General features: G+C 49.1%; 1 protein-coding gene across 1 annotated transcript; it reads left to right on the top strand.

Moving 5' to 3' along the window:
• Positions 1-4256: 4256 nt before the first annotated feature.
• On the top strand, positions 4257-17893 carry LOC310962014 (calmodulin-1). The gene is made up of 6 exons (XM_083934351.1): positions 4257-4394; positions 9529-9559; positions 10408-10551; positions 15104-15210; positions 15487-15622; positions 16804-17893. Exons 1-6 carry the CDS (start codon positions 4392-4394, stop codon positions 16830-16832), a joined length of 450 nt encoding a protein of 149 aa, XP_083790477.1. The 5' UTR covers positions 4257-4391; the 3' UTR covers positions 16833-17893.
• Positions 17894-18739: the final 846 nt, after the last annotated feature.

Here is an 18739-nt window from a genome sequence, read left to right as displayed (position 1 = left end):
TTTGACAGATCAAAGCCCCTGTAGGGACCCTGACCCCTGACCCCTGACCCCTGACCCCTGAGCCTCCATGGGGCCACACTCTCATATACAGTAAATCACCTGCGTCCCTGGATTAAACATGGCGTCCACACTCTGCCCGCTGGGTGGCGCCTGTGTCGGGGCACCCTGCACTCACTGAACCGGGCTGGAGCAGGATTAGTGTGTAGATTATGACACAGCACAGCCGCGCTACGTGCCAGATTCTGCCCCGTCACTCTCCCAGCGGAGTGTGTGGCGTTTTATCAAAGATGGAGACGGTCAGTGCGGTCACAACAGGCTCGCGTGTGCCATTGAACGCGCCCTCGCTGTGCGCGTAAAGGACTCGGTTCAAACCCCGCCACGCTTCCGTGTTCACCTCACGCACCGCTCTCTGTAGCAGCCAATAGGAAGTCTGCGCACTTCCCGTCTCGAGCCTATCAAACATTCAGCCCCGAACCAATGGCGAGCTGCCGCATTGGCCCGTCCGCCGCCACCGAACCCACCAGAACCACTCACACACGCTGATAAACCGCTGGAAACGCGGTTCTGACGGGCGCGCTGGTTCTGAAGCTCCCCGTATTTATGTTTATTATGTTTCCATCAAGTGCCACCGCCTGGTGCAATGCAGGTCCCGCGGAGCCAATGGCTGCGGCCGACACATGGAGTATAATATTGCAGGTCTGCAGCGGCCAATCAGAAACGCGCACACACACCGCCACATCAAATTCTCCAGCGTCGGCCAGGCTTCTTCCTACACTGGAGATATCCTTCCGCGGCAGAAAACTAGTGCTCCGAGCGGGGGGAAATGTAGCTCTCTTTCTGGAATAATAATAATACTAATAATAAAAAATAATAAAACAGATGGATGGGTGATATGCAATGCAACATTTAGGGTTTAATGTATTTTTAAAATGGGGATTTCCACATTAGATGCATTCAGTGAAGTTTAAAAATGATGCACTCTGATTTAAAAGGCACAGTCTGCATTTTTTTCCAAGCCTATGAGTTTGATTGGGGTGTTAAAAAGTGCTACATATCGCAATACAACAAAAGGTACATTTGATTTGAGTGTATTAGTCTGTAGTTGCTTCACTTGCACGACTACTTTAATGCCAAAAGCTTTTTATGGCTCTAAATGATTTAGTATGTGGGATTTTAGTCGTTTTGCCAAATGCCCACCATCCTCCACACAACACTTTGGGGTGTTGGGTTATTTTGCCGTCATAGGAACTGTCTGATCATCCAGTTACAATGACTTGTGATGGAGAAATTCACAGATAACACAAGTCTTTTAAATAAGTGACAAATCCACACAAACAACTGTGTCCAAGGGCGCACTCACACTGTCCTGAGCCATTTACATGTAGGTTGTACAGTCAGTACAGTGGCTCGGTTCAGTTGTAATTTTGATGCCCACTCAAAGTTCATTCCAGTCTTAGTGTAAACCATAATGCCTCCATAAATATTAGGGTTTAACTTTCATTTACAGCTTCATGACTTTTAATCTTAACTTGGTCTAAAAGCTCCCAGGGGCCCGACCAAACCCACCGCGGAGAATACTGCTCCTTACAAGTTATGTTTTGTGTCCAGCACGGGCGAACAAGTGCACAAAACAGCCAACACATACTTCAATTTCAATTCAATTTTATTTACAGTGACAAATCATAACAACAGTTGTCTCAGGACACTTTACAGAGTAGGTAAAGACCACACTCTATGACTTATTTATGATTTACAGAGACACAACAATTCCCCCGTAGAGTACGGTGGAGACGAAAACCTTCACTATAACAGACAGGAACGTCAGACAGACCCAGCACTGTGGAGGACGCACATCTGTCTGCACCGGAGAGAGGAAGAGAAGGAGAGAGAGAGAGAGAAAAGACGGACAGATGGACAGAGAGAGACAAAGACAGAGAGACAGTCCCAGCGATGCAAGCAACCACAAAAGTAACAGTAACTATAATAATATCTATAGTAATGTGAATATGACTGATATAACAGTTAATACAGCAGAACAGTAGAAACAAGCACAGCTAAGGTGATAGATTATGAGAATGATCATAATTATGTTGGTAAATATGATCAATGATGAGTAATAACAGCTGTGATACAATGAGACATACCACTGATGGTGTTTTAATGGTTCCGAAGTTATAATTTATAAACTAATGATAGTTTATATGAGTAATAGTGATAATAGCAGCAGGAAGCGTCATGCAGGACCACGGCAGCAGGCACCACCACGATCAGCAGAGACCTGCGAGACGACAAAGCACAAACATCTATCAAAAGGTTTGGTCAGTACGGACCTCAGTTGGTTATTACGTAGAGTAAATAGCAATGTAAATCAAAGTAATCTGGCTGTTCAGTCTGAGGTAACACCCTTTCAAATTACGATTTCCGGGTCCAAACGCTCCGTTGAAATAAAACAGACATAACGGCCGAACATGTGAGCAATTACGATCACCTCTAACGACAGTCAGACACTTTTTTCATCCATAAGAAAGAGGTGAAATGACAATTACGTCATAACAGGGAACACGGCACTGCTGCGTTGTAGAAATACAAGGCTTGGACCCGGAAATCATATTTTGAAAGGGTGTTATGTCACGACTTAACAGCCGGGTAGTGATTACAGCAGCAGGAAGCGTCATGCAGGACCACGGCAGCAGGCACCACCACGATCAGCAGAGACCTGCGAAACGGCAAAGCACAGACAACCATCAGAAGGTTTGGTCAGTACGGACCTCAGTTGGTGTAAACATCAATGTAAATGAGAGTGACAGCATCTAATGAAACGTCCATTCAGGCCAATAAAAGCTTGGCATATTAACGGGGCCTCCACATGATCGGCTTTTTGCGCCTGGTTCACCGCGAGGTTGAGACCTAGCAAACGGCTAAGTCAACGTTAGCATTAAAACAACCGTTAGCTCGTAAACTGCGTCTTCACAGACCTGGTGTGATGCTGATAAACCTCCATCATTACGTGTTCATCATGGTCGTGAGGGTCATGATCGTGGTACGACTTTAATGTAACGTTAAATAGTTCGTGAAACTCCGACACACGATAAGTTTTTCCTCCATCTTTCTAACCAGTGTGATGTCGCTCTCTGGTTACCTAGGAAACGTAAACATCACACTCAAAGCTTCCACCTTGGAGCGGCCGGTGTTACAGTGGTTAGAGCAGTCGCCCCGTGTAAAGAGGTTGAAGGTCCTTGAGGTAGAGGCCGCCGGTTCGACTCTGACCTGTGGCCCTTTGCTGCTAAAAAAGACATGTACTTAATATTATTTATTAACAAATAATAAAGTGTACATTAGCAGCAAAAATATATAAATAACACTTCTGTGTAAAGTGCACTTCAAGCAGATGTTTTCAAATGGAATATAAAATATAGCAGCTGCCTGAAACACAACAAACACTGACTTAATAAAAATGTGATATTAATAAAAAAAGAAATGACTGGATCAGAACGCTGGATCGGCCTCATTCATCCGATAACCGTTCCAGTCGATATCAGAGCCGATATCTGATCCAGGTATCGGATCGGTGCGTCTCTAATATCAACCTTTATAAGCTGTCATATCATCATTCATTCATTCATTCATCTTCAGCCGCTTGTCCCTGTCGGGGTCACGGGGGGGGGGCTGGAGCCGATCCCAGCTGACATCAGGCGTGAGGCGGGGTCCACCCTGGACAGGACGCCAGTCTATCACAGGACACATAGAGACGAACAGAGACAGACAACCATTCACACCTACGGGTGATTTAGAGTCATCAATGAACCCAACACCTGCACGTCTTTGGACTGTATCAATTCAATTCAATTCAGATTTATTTACAGTGCCAAATCATAACCACAGTTATCTCAGGACACTTTACGGAGTAGGTAAAGACCACACTCTATGACTTACTTATGATTTACATAGACCCAACAATATCTAACATGGTATTTGGTGGAAAATGGGGCAAAAAGGCTCTTTGGACACTTAAGGTTGCAGACTCCTGTTACACTCTTACAAACATGTGTTAAGCAACACTTAGGCAAACCACACATCACTGCATCCGCACCCATGTCTCTAATCCGGGTGTGAGGATGCGTTTTTAGCCCCGGTGATTGGCGTGTGTTCTGCTGGAGGAGGCCTGCGCAGCCGCCGCAGCCGCAGCCGCAGCTGCAGCACCACCAACAACCCTGAGCTGAAATAAGGAAGTGAGTGATCAGTGCTAGTGTGGCGGAGGGATACACAGGCAATCCCCCATTCTGGCCACGGCCAATATACACACACTCCTACCCCGCCACTGGAACTCCATCTAAGGGACGACCTCACTCCTAGTCTGCCTCCACAGACCAACAAGCACACAACCCACCGACATGGTGAGTATTCTCATTCATTCTGGGGGTTCTAAGTATTTTAGGATAGCCTGCTTTACTCCAAGCGTGACCCGGGTGTAGCTGTGGTGCTTTTCCGTTCCCGCGGGCTGTCTGCTGCTCCCTCACGGAGGATGTGCCATTGTGCGTAAAGAGGAGACGCCCGTTAACCGCATTTTATATCATCCACCTCCTGCCCGGGCTACCGTTAAACCGTGTCACGGCCCCTCTTTGTCCGTACCGTGGCTCGAAGCGACGTTCACGGTCAAAAACGGAGCCGTGTTTCCTCATAACTGCGCAGTTCACAACCAGCGTTATCGGGCTGCGCCGGGTCCGGAGGCTGCTCGCTCCGCGGCCGCACGCTGCCGCAGCTCGACTTCGTTCTCGGACTAGTTTGCGGTGTGGTATCGGGATAACGAGCCGAAGCTCTCCCGGGTCATTACGGCGTCATTTCGGAAGCCAGGGTGCGTTTTTTTACAATCCGCTTTAGGAGCGCAGGCGTGTCGGGAAGCCTCCCTAACGTTACCGGACACACACGCTGACATTCCCCCGTCACAGCCGACATGTTTCACTATAGGTCCGGCTGTGTCAGAGAGGCACACACCGGTGTTCTCCTCGGTTATTACACGGGTTGAGCTCGGGCACTGACGCTCCTTTGGTCATGAGAATAAAAAAAAAGGAGCTGGCTGCGTCTCGGCTTCCCCCTTTTCTCTCTGTTGCACCATCTCGCTGTTCGAGCCCCGATGGGTGTAATGACATTACTGTGTCTCGGTGTTCCGCAACGGAAACGAGCCATGTTCTGTGTCATTACAGGGTAATAAAGGAGCAGGAAAGGCGCCAGGACCCGCGGCTGCGCCTGTGACTGCGGGCTCCCGGGGCTCGATCTCGGGCTGTGGTGTCTGTTTGTGTCATGTCGGATGATTTGGTTGCCTCTGTGCAAATTTTTCTCGATGTTATGCAAATGTGGTCGCCCTAGTCAGCCCGAGAAGCTCTTTCCGCCTCTGGCCACCGCAAAACATCAACAGCTGTGTGACATCACGTGACTCTTTTCCCCATTTAACAGCATCTTCTGTGAAATGTGAACATTACAGGAGCATCATACACTCAGGATGTACCATTCGGTCTTGAAAATGCACGAACACGCACACTACCACCCCATCCTAACCAATCCCACCAGATGTTGGAGACTCTCGCACCCACATCTGTAATGAGACCCCACGCCGGCCACGTCACATGCGCTACCGGGGTGGAAATGATCCGCGGGACTTTAAACTAATCCATCGATTATCGAGCCTGATGGATCGTTAGTGGCTCCGGGGAGTCGAGAAGCTGTACCCCCCACCTCCCCTCCCCCCTGTGATCAAATATCCCATACATGGTATTGAGCTGCGATGCGGTTTCGTGTTGCAACGCGGTGCGGTAATCGCAGGGTAAAGTAGAACTGTTATGGCGTTTGCTTGCGTCTCGGCGTCTCTGAAAAGTTTAATCCGCAGCCGTAAGCCCCTTGTCTGCATCAATAGGGCCGTTGAAGTGGAAACAGCCTCCCCCATTGAGGTGGAAGTATCGCGTAGTGAGTGGGACCATGCTAAGGCCCTCTCCTGTTCCTGTTCCGCTCTTGTTTGCTGATGCATGTTTAGTAACTTGAAGGACACCTGATCCGCTGCAGTGAATAATTGATCTGCTTGGCGGCAACACCTAGCCGTGTCCCATGTTCCCTGTGTCCAGGAGCCATAAAGTGCCCTCTGTGTGTGTGTGTGTGTGTGTATGTGCTGCTGCGGAGGAGGAGTACCCAGCCACCTACCACCACCGGGCCATATGGTGGACCGGCCTTGTCCGCAGGGTGTGGGGAGGCTGGTGTTGTTTACACCCATCCCCTTCTCCCCCCCCCCCTCTCCAGACACAGCCCGGTCCCGAGGCCTCACTGTCTTTTGTCCGGCCTCAAAGAGAAGAGGCGTTCAGCGCTCTGTGGAGCTCAATGCTGCTATAGAAAGGCAGTGTATCGGCCACACTGACTCTTTGTGTTACTGCTTGTGTTAGGATGAATGGAAGTGTGTATGCGAGTGTGTGTGTCACGCCCATCTGTCCGACTGACAGCTGGTTGTGCATCTTTCACTCGGTGAATATAGAGAAGCTGCTTCAGGAATTGTTTTGGTACCTCACAATGACAGAGCAGCAGTTTGAAAAGTGCCCACAGCGTGCACACCATTGGTGTTCTCTTACACCATTTTGCTTCCCCTATTCAATTGAACCGAGTGTGAGCAGTGAACGATGCAGTATGTTTGTGCAGGGGTAATATGACATCGACTGAGAACACAATATATGCCTCGCTGGCCCAGTGAGCTGCCTCCCACAGTCCTGTTTGGAGCGCATTGCTCAGGCCGGCTGCCCGGGCAACAGTGGGAGTGGTTGACCCAATCGTGCCAGCAAACTGCTGCCAGCAGAGCCCCCCCTCCAATCCCCAACCACTCACACACTCCTATTCCTCTACAAGCTGTTCTAAGACTGGAAGCCTGTCTGTGAACAGCCCTGTCCAAACCCTGTGGATGGTGAATCACGGGGAGTTTCCTCTGAACAGTATGTGTCACATATGTAGAGAGAACATACAGAGGGGAAATATCTGGAGGCGGAGGAGCCGGTGTGGGCCAAAGTCCAAGTGCCAGGGCAAGGAGGAGGAAAAGGGAGAAAAAGAAGGGATGGGCCGGTAGTGGGCCTGGTGGTGCAGCAGCACCGTGAGGCCCCAACAACAGCTTGGGCCTAAGCCAGGGGATCCATAGCACTGAGTCACAAAACCCCACACCCAGTCCACTTAGAGAGACAGCAGGGGACAGAAGGAGGCAGCAAAGATACAGCAGGAGTGACACAGCATGACAGAGAGGGTGACTAAGGGAAGATAGACTGAATGACAGAGAACGAGTGAGAAATGAAGACAAGGGGAAAAGAGGAGAGGGACGGAGGGAGATGGCCCCAAATGTGAAGGAGAACATCGGTCATGCTGGGTGGCGTGTTCGCGTCGGCAGAGCTGTATGTCTCTTGACTTTCTCAGAAATGGAAATGGAGACAGGAAGAGGCTGCAGGGAGGGAGAAGAGAAGCATTCAGCTAATTGTATGAGTGCTGCTGATGTTATCCATGAAAACCCGGGCCAGGCTGGATCAATCCATCCTGTGGCTGCTGCGACTCAAGCCACGGGGAGAGGCCTTTTGTTTCTGAAAGAGGGAAAGGTCAGCTCGCAGTGTGTCATCTGCTAAATCTTATCCCGTCTAATCAAATCAAGCAACAAATTCAATTTGCTGGCCTGATTTTCAAAATAAAATACCCTCACCTCCAAACACGGGTCTAGCAAGGCTCCCATTTCCACGGCCGTGGGATTTACGGATGGTTTTGTTATTGGACGTTTGCGCGGCAGTATCCGCAGCTAGATTGCTTGTACAAACACATAAACACACCGACGGGCTGCAGGAATTCGCTTTGAGGCAGAAACAGGCTACTCTGACTAATTCACAGGAAACACGGGGATGGAAAGTATTGGTGTTGAGGAAGAATGCCATTAAGAAGCACTGTGTGTGCGTGTGTGTGTGTTCGTGCGTGAGTGTGTGCGTGTGTGTGTTCGTGCGTGCGTGTGTGCGTGTGTGTTTGCAGGCGTACAAATGCGAGCATGCACATCTGTTCCTGCTCATGTTTATCCGTGTGTGTTCCTTCACTGCCAAGCACAGCGATGTGTGGTCTGTTAACAGTAATAATAATAATAAATAACCCTTTTCTTTATAAAGCAGGGCTGGGAGGGGGGGGGGGGGGGTACCTGTGGGGGTTATTTGCACCTAAAGCTTTGTATTCACACTTTACGGCTGAGGTGTTTGAAAGCAGCGGCTCCTTGCTCCTCATATGTAAAAAGGCCGTGGACGCTCGGCTGCAAACCCTGTAAAGCACTCGTGAGTCACTATCCGTTATGAGAGAGCCGCAGCTTGCAGAGGGAACAGGCTGTGAGGGGAACCAATCTGCGCCAACCCAGCACGCCCTTTTCCCTGTTGGTACGACCACGGAAAACACTCCCATGCTGATATGTCCTGAAACAACCCTGCCTCAGTATTCTCTGCTGGTCTGGAGGCAGCACTTCATCCGTTTTATTAACAGCACCTCGTTGCCACCGTTGTCCCTCACCGGACCGCCATGGCGTAGCCTACTTTTTGAACGTGGCGCGTCTATCCCACGGAGCCACTCGTCAGCTGGAAATGTAATTCTGTGCAGTGGCTTTTGTGGAGCTCTCTACGTGGGAGCGCTCCAGCAGTCAAACAAGCACAACCTTTAAAACAAGTCTCATTAAAGTCTCCGTATAACTGATGTTCAGCATCAGTGTCATTTTTAGAACAACCAACGCTGGACTGGAGACGACGTGGACACAATCAATTGAGCATGATTCTGCTTAGAGAAGAAATGTAAAGGTAATCTAAAGTTTAGTGATAGACGGATACATCGGCCGGCTGATACCGTCGGCAGATATTTGCGTTTCTTAGGTGTATGGTATCGGCCGATGCAGGCTGCTGCGTTCACCGATTCTTCAGCGTTTCTTCCCGGCATTATTTACAGACGGGCGTCCACAGGCAGCTCCGTGTTGCTGGAGACGCCTTTTTTAAGTTCAAGTAATGTTCCTTTTTTTTTAAAAATTGAGACATTTGTTATCATCCGTGTGTAATTTTTAGGATGTAAATTGAGGGAGCAAAAGTAGAATCGGCTCCAAACATCGGCTCAAGAAAATCGGCGGTCCGTATCGGTCATCAGCTAAGGCTGATGGAAGAAAAAAAATCTGCATCTGCCTTAAAAAATCCATATCTGTCGATCCGTACTCAAGGTATAAATATAGAAACAAGACCTAGCTGTTTGACGCTCCCACCCCAGTGCATTGGCTGATAGCTAACAGGGCTAGCAGTTATTTTGGGCTATTGTTATGGGTCAATTTTGGCAAAGTCCTGACAGCACATTCCAGCTCAGGCCTCCGGTGATGGCCTTGCACCAGTGTCGAGCCGTGTGGTGGTTGGTGGTTGGGGATGATGAGGAATGTACTGACGCAACAGTTTGGAATAGTTGCCTCGTTGAGAAACCTGATTGTTTGTAACCCTCTCCCTCCTTCTCTTTTTCCAACCGCAGGCTGACCAACTAACAGAGGAGCAGATCGCAGGTAGAGATTTTGTGTTTTCTCCTTTTCTTCCCCCCCCACAGCCTCAACGTCCTCTCCTCACACAATAACTGGTGCATCAGCTCCCCGCTACGTTATCCACTAAAGTTCCTCCGTCACACGAGCGAGGTGATATCTCTCATTAGCTCTTGTGGTTGCTTCCACGTCACTTATGGAGAGCGTGAAATGAAGCAGAACATTGAAGGATTCGACAGCCGCCCTCCCTCGGTAGATCATTAGCTTTTCAAAATGAAAAGGGGAAAAAGGCAGCAGCTCTGACAGCATGCCATGAGTCAGGAGCAAAAGCACAGGACCCACGGTGAATAGACAGTTTTCCAGGCGAGCTCACGAGTAGCTTCGATCACCGATGCACTTTGATATTCTCGATAAATAAATGATGTGGCCCGTGTGCTGAAACTGGAGGCTGCGCAGCTTCTTCTCCCCCTCTGTGGCTAATTAGCTTACGCTAAGGCTCCGAGGCTAATGCTTACTATTGACTGCACCTCCCTGGATGACTGTTTATGGCCCTGGTCGTACAAGCTGGTGCACTTGAACATTGAAGTTCTTGCAGTAAAAGAAATGTGCGTTTTTCAGCTTCCAGTATTCAGCGTTATTCTCTCATTGTGAGATAAGATCCCTGCGCGGTGTCAGAGCTCAGCACATTTACAACTTCACCTCTGTCCCGTCTCACGTGGGCTAATCTACAGAAAAGCATGAACTTGGTTTACACAGCCCCGTTAGTCACTAGAGATTGGTAAATCTTTCGGACCCGGCACCTTAACACAACCCATTTCTCTAACCGCATAGCAACGGTGATCTAACCTCTCACCCTCACCTCCACCCCCCCGCAGAGTTCAAGGAGGCCTTCTCCTTATTCGACAAGGACGGCGACGGCACCATCACCACCAAAGAGCTCGGCACCGTCATGAGGTCACTGGGCCAGAACCCCACAGAGGCCGAACTGCAGGACATGATCAACGAGGTGGACGCTGACGGTCAGTGTGCAAACTTGATTTACCCACGATGTTAACAGGCGTGAGTTACTCATCACTAGAGGTGTCACCATTCCCCCCATTCCCCCACACGATCCTTCTCAGCATTCACTGCTGTGCCATAGTTAGACTGTTAAGTGTCGATCGTAAAGATAACATTTACATTTTGAAATCCACATTAAGAAGAAAGGCAACATGGTATCAAGTGTGACATAACTGACTTTGTTAATGTACCACAACACGTCAGATTTTGAACTGAAATTGAAAGCTCATGTCGACTGATTTTCTATTTAGACTTTAAACCGTGAAACCCCGACTGTGATTGACGTGTCAGTAATAAATACGTTCTCTGTTAAAAAGTCTGGTCAGTTACCAAATAAGGCACCAGAGCCAGTTAGCTCCTCTGAAATGGTCCGAAATGACCAATTTTACAGAGGTTTAGAATCAGACCCTTGTTCTACAAACACAACAACACTACAGACTTCATCTCACACTTGTTCAGACCAAAGATTGGAAAAAGTCTTGTATTACAGAGGCAGCAGGGACTCGCACCTATTCTGTGAATCGTTTTCCATCCACACACACACACACACACACACACACACACACACACACACACACACACACACACACACACACACACACACACACACACACACACACACACACACACACACACACACACACACACACACACACACACACACACACACACACACACACACATTTATAATCAGTAAAATGAGTTAAGGTTACATTCAGCTTTTACTCCAATGCTAGGTGGTTCATTTCATGAGGGGCAATAGAACCGTAATTCAATTTGTTGTATGACTTCAGTGACTGTTACAAATGCATGAAGGGTAATGTGGCCCGGGACAGGGAAGTTTGGGGTCCCCTGCTAAAGCTGCTGCCGCCGCGACCCGACCCCGGATAAGAGGCTGAAGATGAGATGAGATCCATTTACGCCCCATCTCAAAACACATCAGTGGTGTTATTGCCTACCTCGCTCCCTTTTCTACCAACTGTCCAAGCCAACTGTCCGCACAGCTTCATTTTCAAATGAAACGTCTCTCTGCGTCAGCAGTTTAGTCACTGTGTGTTCAGCTCCATCATAGCTGAGCGTGTCAGGGACATGGGTGCGCAGGAGGAGCTTTCAGTGCTGATGAGTAGAGCAAGTGTCAGAAGAGTGTCAGTGCCCATTCTGAGTGCCATCACTGAGTGCGTTAACATGCACTTTGAAAACCTGATTATATTTGGGTTAAGGGCAGACTTAACACCGTACCCCGGGTGAAATCAGAGTTCTCATACCCGGGTTAACAGACCTAGAGAACTCTTTCAGTAACCGGAGTTTTCGCGTGTGTAAACACTTTACCTTATTATCGGGTTTCTCATCTGCGCATGTGCCCGGGTTAGATCTCCCCCGCCCACTCTGCGGCGGTGGCTTTTGACCAGGAAATAGAATAAACCAGGAAGCAACGGCGCCGAAAACAACATAAAAAAACCAACATAGAGCGCTACCTTTAAACCGAGGAAGGACTTCGCACTGCCCACTAACATCACTACCAAGAAAACCTGTTTCTGTTCTAATTCTGTCCTAAAGTCGGACGTTTTCCCCAACATCTGACTTTTACAACGATGAACCGGACATTAAACCCTTGTTCCGACCAGCTGTATGTTGGTGGAGCGCCACCTACTGTACAAGAGTAAGAGTCACTCCTGTCATTTGCCCATTCAACCCCCTCTCATGTATACGTGGGGAACTTCAATAATCCGATTATTCCCTTAACCGGGGTAAGGCCATGTCCTGGTTACTGATGTGCATGCAAACACACTCATTCAGGCGGTCTCACCAAGTCCTCATCCTCCACTGCAGTGTCTCCCAAAGGCACTGTGATCGAATGTGAGTGATGGAGAGAACGAAAGACAGGAAAAAATGGGAGAGAGCGGAGTCAGAGAAGTTGGCCAGTGGCTCCCAATCTGACCGTCCTTGGGCAGGAGAGTCGAGGATGTTAGCTGTCAATGGGCCCTCGCTCCAGCGGTGCTCTGTCAGCTTATAGGATTTTGTAAATGGGACGGCATCGATCAGGAGCAATCAATTGCACCGCGGCTTGGCTACCCCTTTATTGAAACGTCCTCCCACCATCCTGAGAGCTCTTCCCCCTCCCCCTCAGTTACACCAAAGAGCAAGCATTTACACACACACACACACACACATACGCACACACCATCACTAACATCCCCTTGTTCTGCCTCTGCCTCCCTTGGCTGATGCAATCTAGGTCAGACAGCAATGAAGCTAGTAATGGAAAATAAAAGCGGTTACATAAGGCCTCTCTGCGCTCTGCACATCCAGTACCCACATCGGCTGCCATGGGACGTCAGCCGGCCAATTGGAAATCAGCTTTATTTACCAAACAAGGAGGCTGTGGCAAAGAATCACAATGAATGGACGAGGGGACGAAGGCTTTAGCCACACAGAGAGCTGTTATAGAAGTAGTCTCCCTGCCATACGTTTGTAAAAGCCAAGCCACGATTGATGATGAGTGAGTTACGGTATCAAATGGAATCGCTGCTGTTTATGTCACAACCACACAGACGAGGAAACGAGCTAACCACACCTGCTTTAAAAGGAAACACATGCTTCCACGTTCCTGGCACGTAACGGGCCGAGCTAAAACCTGTAAAAAGGCGAAACGATTTAAATAACCGTGACAAATATATCAGCTTTAGTCACGGCTCGTCATCATTACACAACTCCACAATTCATTTTTATCTCAAGGATGGAAGTCGGCTTTACGACGCAGGAAGAAGCGATGACCACACACGCGAGCGCGCCCAGATGCCTCAGCCTTCTGTAGTTTGCGTCAGCACCTCTTACGTGTGATCGCACCATCTCCCACTCGGTTCACTTCTTATATTCTCTCCTCTTCACAGCTCCCTCATCTCCATCTCCCTCTCTACCGCCCACTCCCTCCCTCCCTCCCTCCTTCTCTTTATTCTCTCTTTCCCTCCTACCATTTTCTCTTTCTTCCCGCCCTCCTTCCTCCCTGTCATCATCCCCTCCTTGCCTCCATCCCTCCCCTCCCCCTCCACCACCGTAGAAGCTTGCTGAAGGTGCAGTTGAGCAGATATCACTTGAAGGCTGCCTTGCTCCTCTAGTCATTGCCCCCCCCCCTAAGATGATGGTTTTCCAGTTGTAGTCCTGCCCTTCTCCCAAGACTGTGACGACCACCCCCCTCAGCCTCCCTCCCAACCCCCAGTGGCAGCATGTGTTCCCTCTGTGCTGCTGGCCGTCTCTGTGTGTTAGATAACAGGTCCTTAGATTGTTTCTGCGGGCTATGAGATCACCATCTGCCCCATCACATTACTGCATCCCCCTTTTTTTTTTTTGTTCCACTCACACATCCGTTCTCGCTCTCCGTCCTCTTGTTCTCGCTCTGTTGTGCTCTCTCAGGCGTGCTCTGCCATTGGTTAATCTGCGTACAATCCCTCCGCCCCGTCCATCCCACCGCGGGGCTAATCCTCCCGGGTACTTTGCCCTCGGTGTCCCTGACCTTCTCTTCAATCCCCCGACATTTTGTTTTGTCGTTTTTTTAATTATAATACACCGCCGCACTTCCTCCCAACCTCTCCAGGTCTACACAACAGCAAAGCTTTCTGCCATTAGATACAACACCAACCACCCCATCCTCCCTCCTGCGGTCGCAGTTGGTGAGCTGCTGAGTTCCTCATAGATCCGTCCTCTGTCAAGAGGGTCTGATCCCCTGGTAATCCCTGTCTTGACAACAGCAACATGGGTATTGATCCAGTTGCACGCATGCTTGCGCCACCAGCACAGCAGCTACCGTTAGCGCCACACAAACAAATTGTCAGAATATTGAAGGAAAAGAATGACACAGAAAAAGGCTTAAGGGACATGAGAGATTGAGCATCTGGATCCCCTCCTCCCCCCTTTTTGGCCTCCTTTCCTACCCCCCATCAGGAGCACCAGGAGAGACGAGCCATTGGTTTCTCCAGGCTCCTCGAAGGCCACGCTGCACCGTATACGTCTGCATTATGGATGAATGGCCGTGGGTCTCCTCTGCAAACCTGCTGCGCTGTGTAAAACGTATGCAACATCTTCCCAGGGCTTCCCTGAGGAGGAGAGGGAAACACCACACCCTCCCTCCCTCCCTCCCTCCCTCCCCTCCTCCTCTCAGCCTGCAGTAGCGGTGTTTATCACAGGAGGGGAGGTGTATATTAGAGTGATTTCAGCACCGCGCACCTCTCCGCGATAACTCACGTCTCAAGTTTTCTCGAGTGTCAGGTACGCCTCCGGAGAGTTATGGCCCATACCATAATGTAAACGCTACTGTCGTACACGCCGTGACAGAAAGAACAAGGCTACATAAATATTTTATTCATCCAGTCCTCTCTGAATATTTTCGGTCCGTTTCAGTTTGAGCTTTTCATCAGCTAAATGCCGGGTTACATTATCCCTACTTATGCGAGTCCGCTTTTAGGTAATTGTAATTTTCTGCTGATTAAACGTTGCCTCATTGATCGCCCGCTCCAGGTAATGGAACTATCGACTTCCCCGAGTTCCTGACCATGATGGCCAGAAAAATGAAGGACACAGACAGCGAGGAGGAGATCCGCGAGGCTTTCCGGGTATTCGACAAGGTAAATAAAAGAAGAATGAGGGAAATTATAGAACAGTTGCCGTGCACTAAAGTTTAAGCTTCAATTTCACCTTAAATACATGTGGACTACGTCATCTGAGAGTGTGATGACTCAGCTGAGATAACTAAGGTTTAAGTCATGCCTGGCTAATGCTAAATAGAGTTTTCACCTGACGGCACATCTCCCCATCTATCCATCATGTGGGAATTATCCCCTCCACCGGTTCTAAGCCTGTGTGATTTTGTTCACGTTCGATCCCTTGCCGCATGTTTCCAGGACGGTAACGGGTACATCAGCGCCGCAGAGCTCCGTCACGTCATGACGAACCTGGGCGAGAAGCTAACGGACGAGGAGGTGGACGAGATGATCAGAGAAGCAGACATCGACGGAGACGGACAGGTCAACTACGAAGGTAAAACGAAGGCAGCACGTACGGCAAACACGGCGGAAGGGTTTTATTAAGCAGGGGAACAAGAACACGTCGTTTTCAAAGCTTTGTATTTCTCTGAAGGCGACTACGAGACAAAAGAGCAGCACACAATATCAGTTATTAGATAGGGGCTATAGAGGGAGCCTGCTGCAACAGAGATGGGGGGGGGGGCATCCTTCTGAATTACCATCAGAGTGCCAGGACCCTCTCTTCCTGCCTCGCTCTCCCTTCTCCCCACTGTCAGTCCCCTGGCACATTACGCGAGAGACCGCGCTCATTCTCAGAAGGCCGTTGATATATTATGAACAGTGCATAAGTCTCAGCCCTACTTCTATCCTCTCACACAGAATATCTCTTATTTATTTATTGTTGTTATTGCATAAATGTGCGTGAACGTCACCCACAGCAGTAAACACAGTCAGAGAGCTCTCTAATCAAAGGTCTGTAATGAGATGAACACGGGAGCCGCTCGGACAGGGGACACTAATCAGGACGCGTGTTCTGATCCGGCTCCACTTAATTAAGAAATGAATAAAGCATTTAACAATTTAGCAGGTGACGGCTCTTTACTGGCACCAGGCCGGGCCAGGGCCTCAAACCTCATGTCCTGATTGTCTTTTGTCCTCTCTCTCTCTCTCTCTCTCTCTCTCTCCCTCTCTCTCTCTCCCTCTCTCTTTCTCTCCATCTGCCTCCCTACCTCTCTTTCTCCCTCTCTCTCTCTCCCTCTTTCTCTCTCTCCCTCTCTCTTTCTCTCCATCTGCCTCCCTACCTCTCTCTCCCTCTGCCTCTCTCCCTCTCTCTCTCTCTCTCTCCCTCTCTCTCTCTCTCTCTCTCTCTCTCTCCATCCCTCTCCCTCTCTCTCCCTCCCTCCCTCTGCCTCTCTCCCTCCCTCTCTCTCTCTCTCTCTCCCTCTCCATCTCTCTCTCTCCCTCTCTCTCTCTGTCTCTCTCTCTCTCCCTCTCTCTCTGTCTCTCTCTCTCTCTCCCTCTCTCTCTCTCTCTCTCTCTCTCTCTCTCTCTGTCTCTCTCTCTCTCTCCCTCCCTCCTTCTCCCTCTCTTTCTCCCTCTCTCTCCATCTGCCTCCCTACCTCTCTCTCCCTCTGCCTCTCTCCCTCTCTCTCTCTCTCCCCCCCTCTCTCTCTCCCTCTCTCTCTCTCTCTGCAGAGTTTGTACAGATGATGACTGCAAAGTGAAGCTCGCCCGCCCCGCCCCGCCCCGTCCCGTCCCCTCTTAGAAGAAAAAGAAAAAAGGAAAAACAAAAAAAATCAAAATGTTTTACTTACCTCTTGGAAAAAAAAAGAAAATGTTCATTTATTCATACTGTTTCTGTATAGAGAAGAATTGAATGTCGAAAATAAAATATCCTTCTGTCCACACAGGAAAAAATATACAAAAAACATCTGCATGAAAACGATGGTTAGTGATCCCTGTCCCCTTCCCCCCGGAGATCAGTTTAGCATCAGTACTTAACAAGTAAAAATAATAATAATAATAATAATAACAACAAACCCTGTAACTACCACCGTCAGACTAAAGCATTTGGAGAACTCCTTCCAGGTCCATTTGCTCGTGGGGTAAATGTCTGGGCTGGCCATCTCTTCTTTCTCTCTGTTTTCTGTTCTTCATGCATGCAGCTTGAGACCGGAGCACTAAACCCCCCCGCCCCGCCCGTCCTCCGGGCTACCAGAGCGTGCTGACTCCACTATAAAGCTGTCCTCTTGTTGGTTTGGTACAGTTTTTTGTATTTGAAGAGGAACCCTGTACTGTTGACATGAGCGAGTGTACCAGGTTCAAGTGGAATGGGACTTAATTGTATGCTAGATAAAGAGAAAAAACAAAAACAATGTACAAAAAAAAGACATTTTCAAATGTTTGGCATGTTTTATTTTTGTTATGTTATTCGGACGGCCATCTTAGTAGTTGTGCGTCCCGCCCTTTTAACGGGAGGGGGGACTTAAAGAGTCTTACGGTGAGCTTTCTATTTTATTTTTCTGTTTCTTTTCGCTGAGATGGAGCGTCCGTCCTCTTTTCTTGCAAGAGAGAATCACTGGCCTTCACTTTTCTTTTTTTTCTTCTTCTGTTTCTCGACTCAGACGAGAGCGCGGCGAGGGGTTTGCTGGGTTCGCGGCGCGCGCCGTCGCTAGCGTCAGCGCACCGCTCTCCGCGACTGTCTGTCCGAGTTCAGTTTACATTCATTCCAAGTTGTACATGCTAGTCTTTATTTTTTTTTTCAAATAAAAGACCATGAACTTTATCACGTCTCATGTCGTTTTTCTTGCACCTGATTGTGAAAATGATCGACAAAGAGCGCGGACAAGCGTGTGTGTTGTTCAGCGATTAGACCAAAGTGTCAAAGTGATCCAGTAAAGCTCCGCTGTGGCTGCAGTTTTCATCCAACCAAGCAAGAACAGCCACAGCGGCCCTTTACTGGATCACCTTGACACCCCTGGATCAGACAAACGTGTCGATAATAAGCGGTTCCGAGCACCGTCCTCTCCGCGTGCAGAGTCATCGGGGTGGTGTTGACCAGAGGCAGGACCCGCGCTGCGTAACACTGTGTGCGGAGAGAGTGAGCAGCTCACAGGGGAGGGAGAGGCAGCGAGGAGTGTTTGCTCTCATGCTCAGCGGTGGATATACATACACATCTATGACGCCTCGCTCTCCTCTCTCAAGACCCAGCCGGTTGCTAGGCAACAGGCGCATGCTGTAACTGGGATGTTGGGGATTTTTGAAAAGGCAAGTGGGAGTTTGAATAAACCCTCCTGCCTCTGCTGATGACTCCATGTTGGCTTGTCCTAGTAAGGCAAACCAGGCCACGACGCTGCTGCTGTGTGCACTTTTTAAACAACAGCACACACACACACATAAACACACACACACAGGACAAGAAGGTCTCTACTATGCCGTCGATACGATACTACCTCCGTGTTAAAAGAAAGAGTAAAGTGCGAGCTTCATTGTTTTACTATATTTGGACTGTAATTTGACCATGTTTGGAAAAGAGCAAAGCTAGCCTGAGACGCTCTCCACCCACCTACAGCATGAAGCGAGCACTTCCCTCAATCAGCCCAATGCACACGCACACACACACACCCTAGTC

Source organism: Echiichthys vipera (genome assembly GCF_963691815.1).
Source record: "Echiichthys vipera genome assembly, chromosome: 19".
Lineage (NCBI taxonomy): Eukaryota > Metazoa > Chordata > Actinopteri > Perciformes > Trachinidae > Echiichthys > Echiichthys vipera.
This window is presented reverse-complemented; position numbering and strand designations above follow the sequence as displayed.

Bases quoted from the DNA above. Each gene is read 5' to 3' on its own strand.
- LOC310962014 (XM_083934351.1), top strand. The intron at 9,560-10,407 runs GTAGAGATTTTG...ACCCCCCCGCAG, and splicing joins AACAGAGGAGCAGATCGCAG to AGTTCAAGGAGGCCTTCTCC. The intron at 15,211-15,486 runs GTAAATAAAAGA...GCATGTTTCCAG, and splicing joins CTTTCCGGGTATTCGACAAG to GACGGTAACGGGTACATCAG.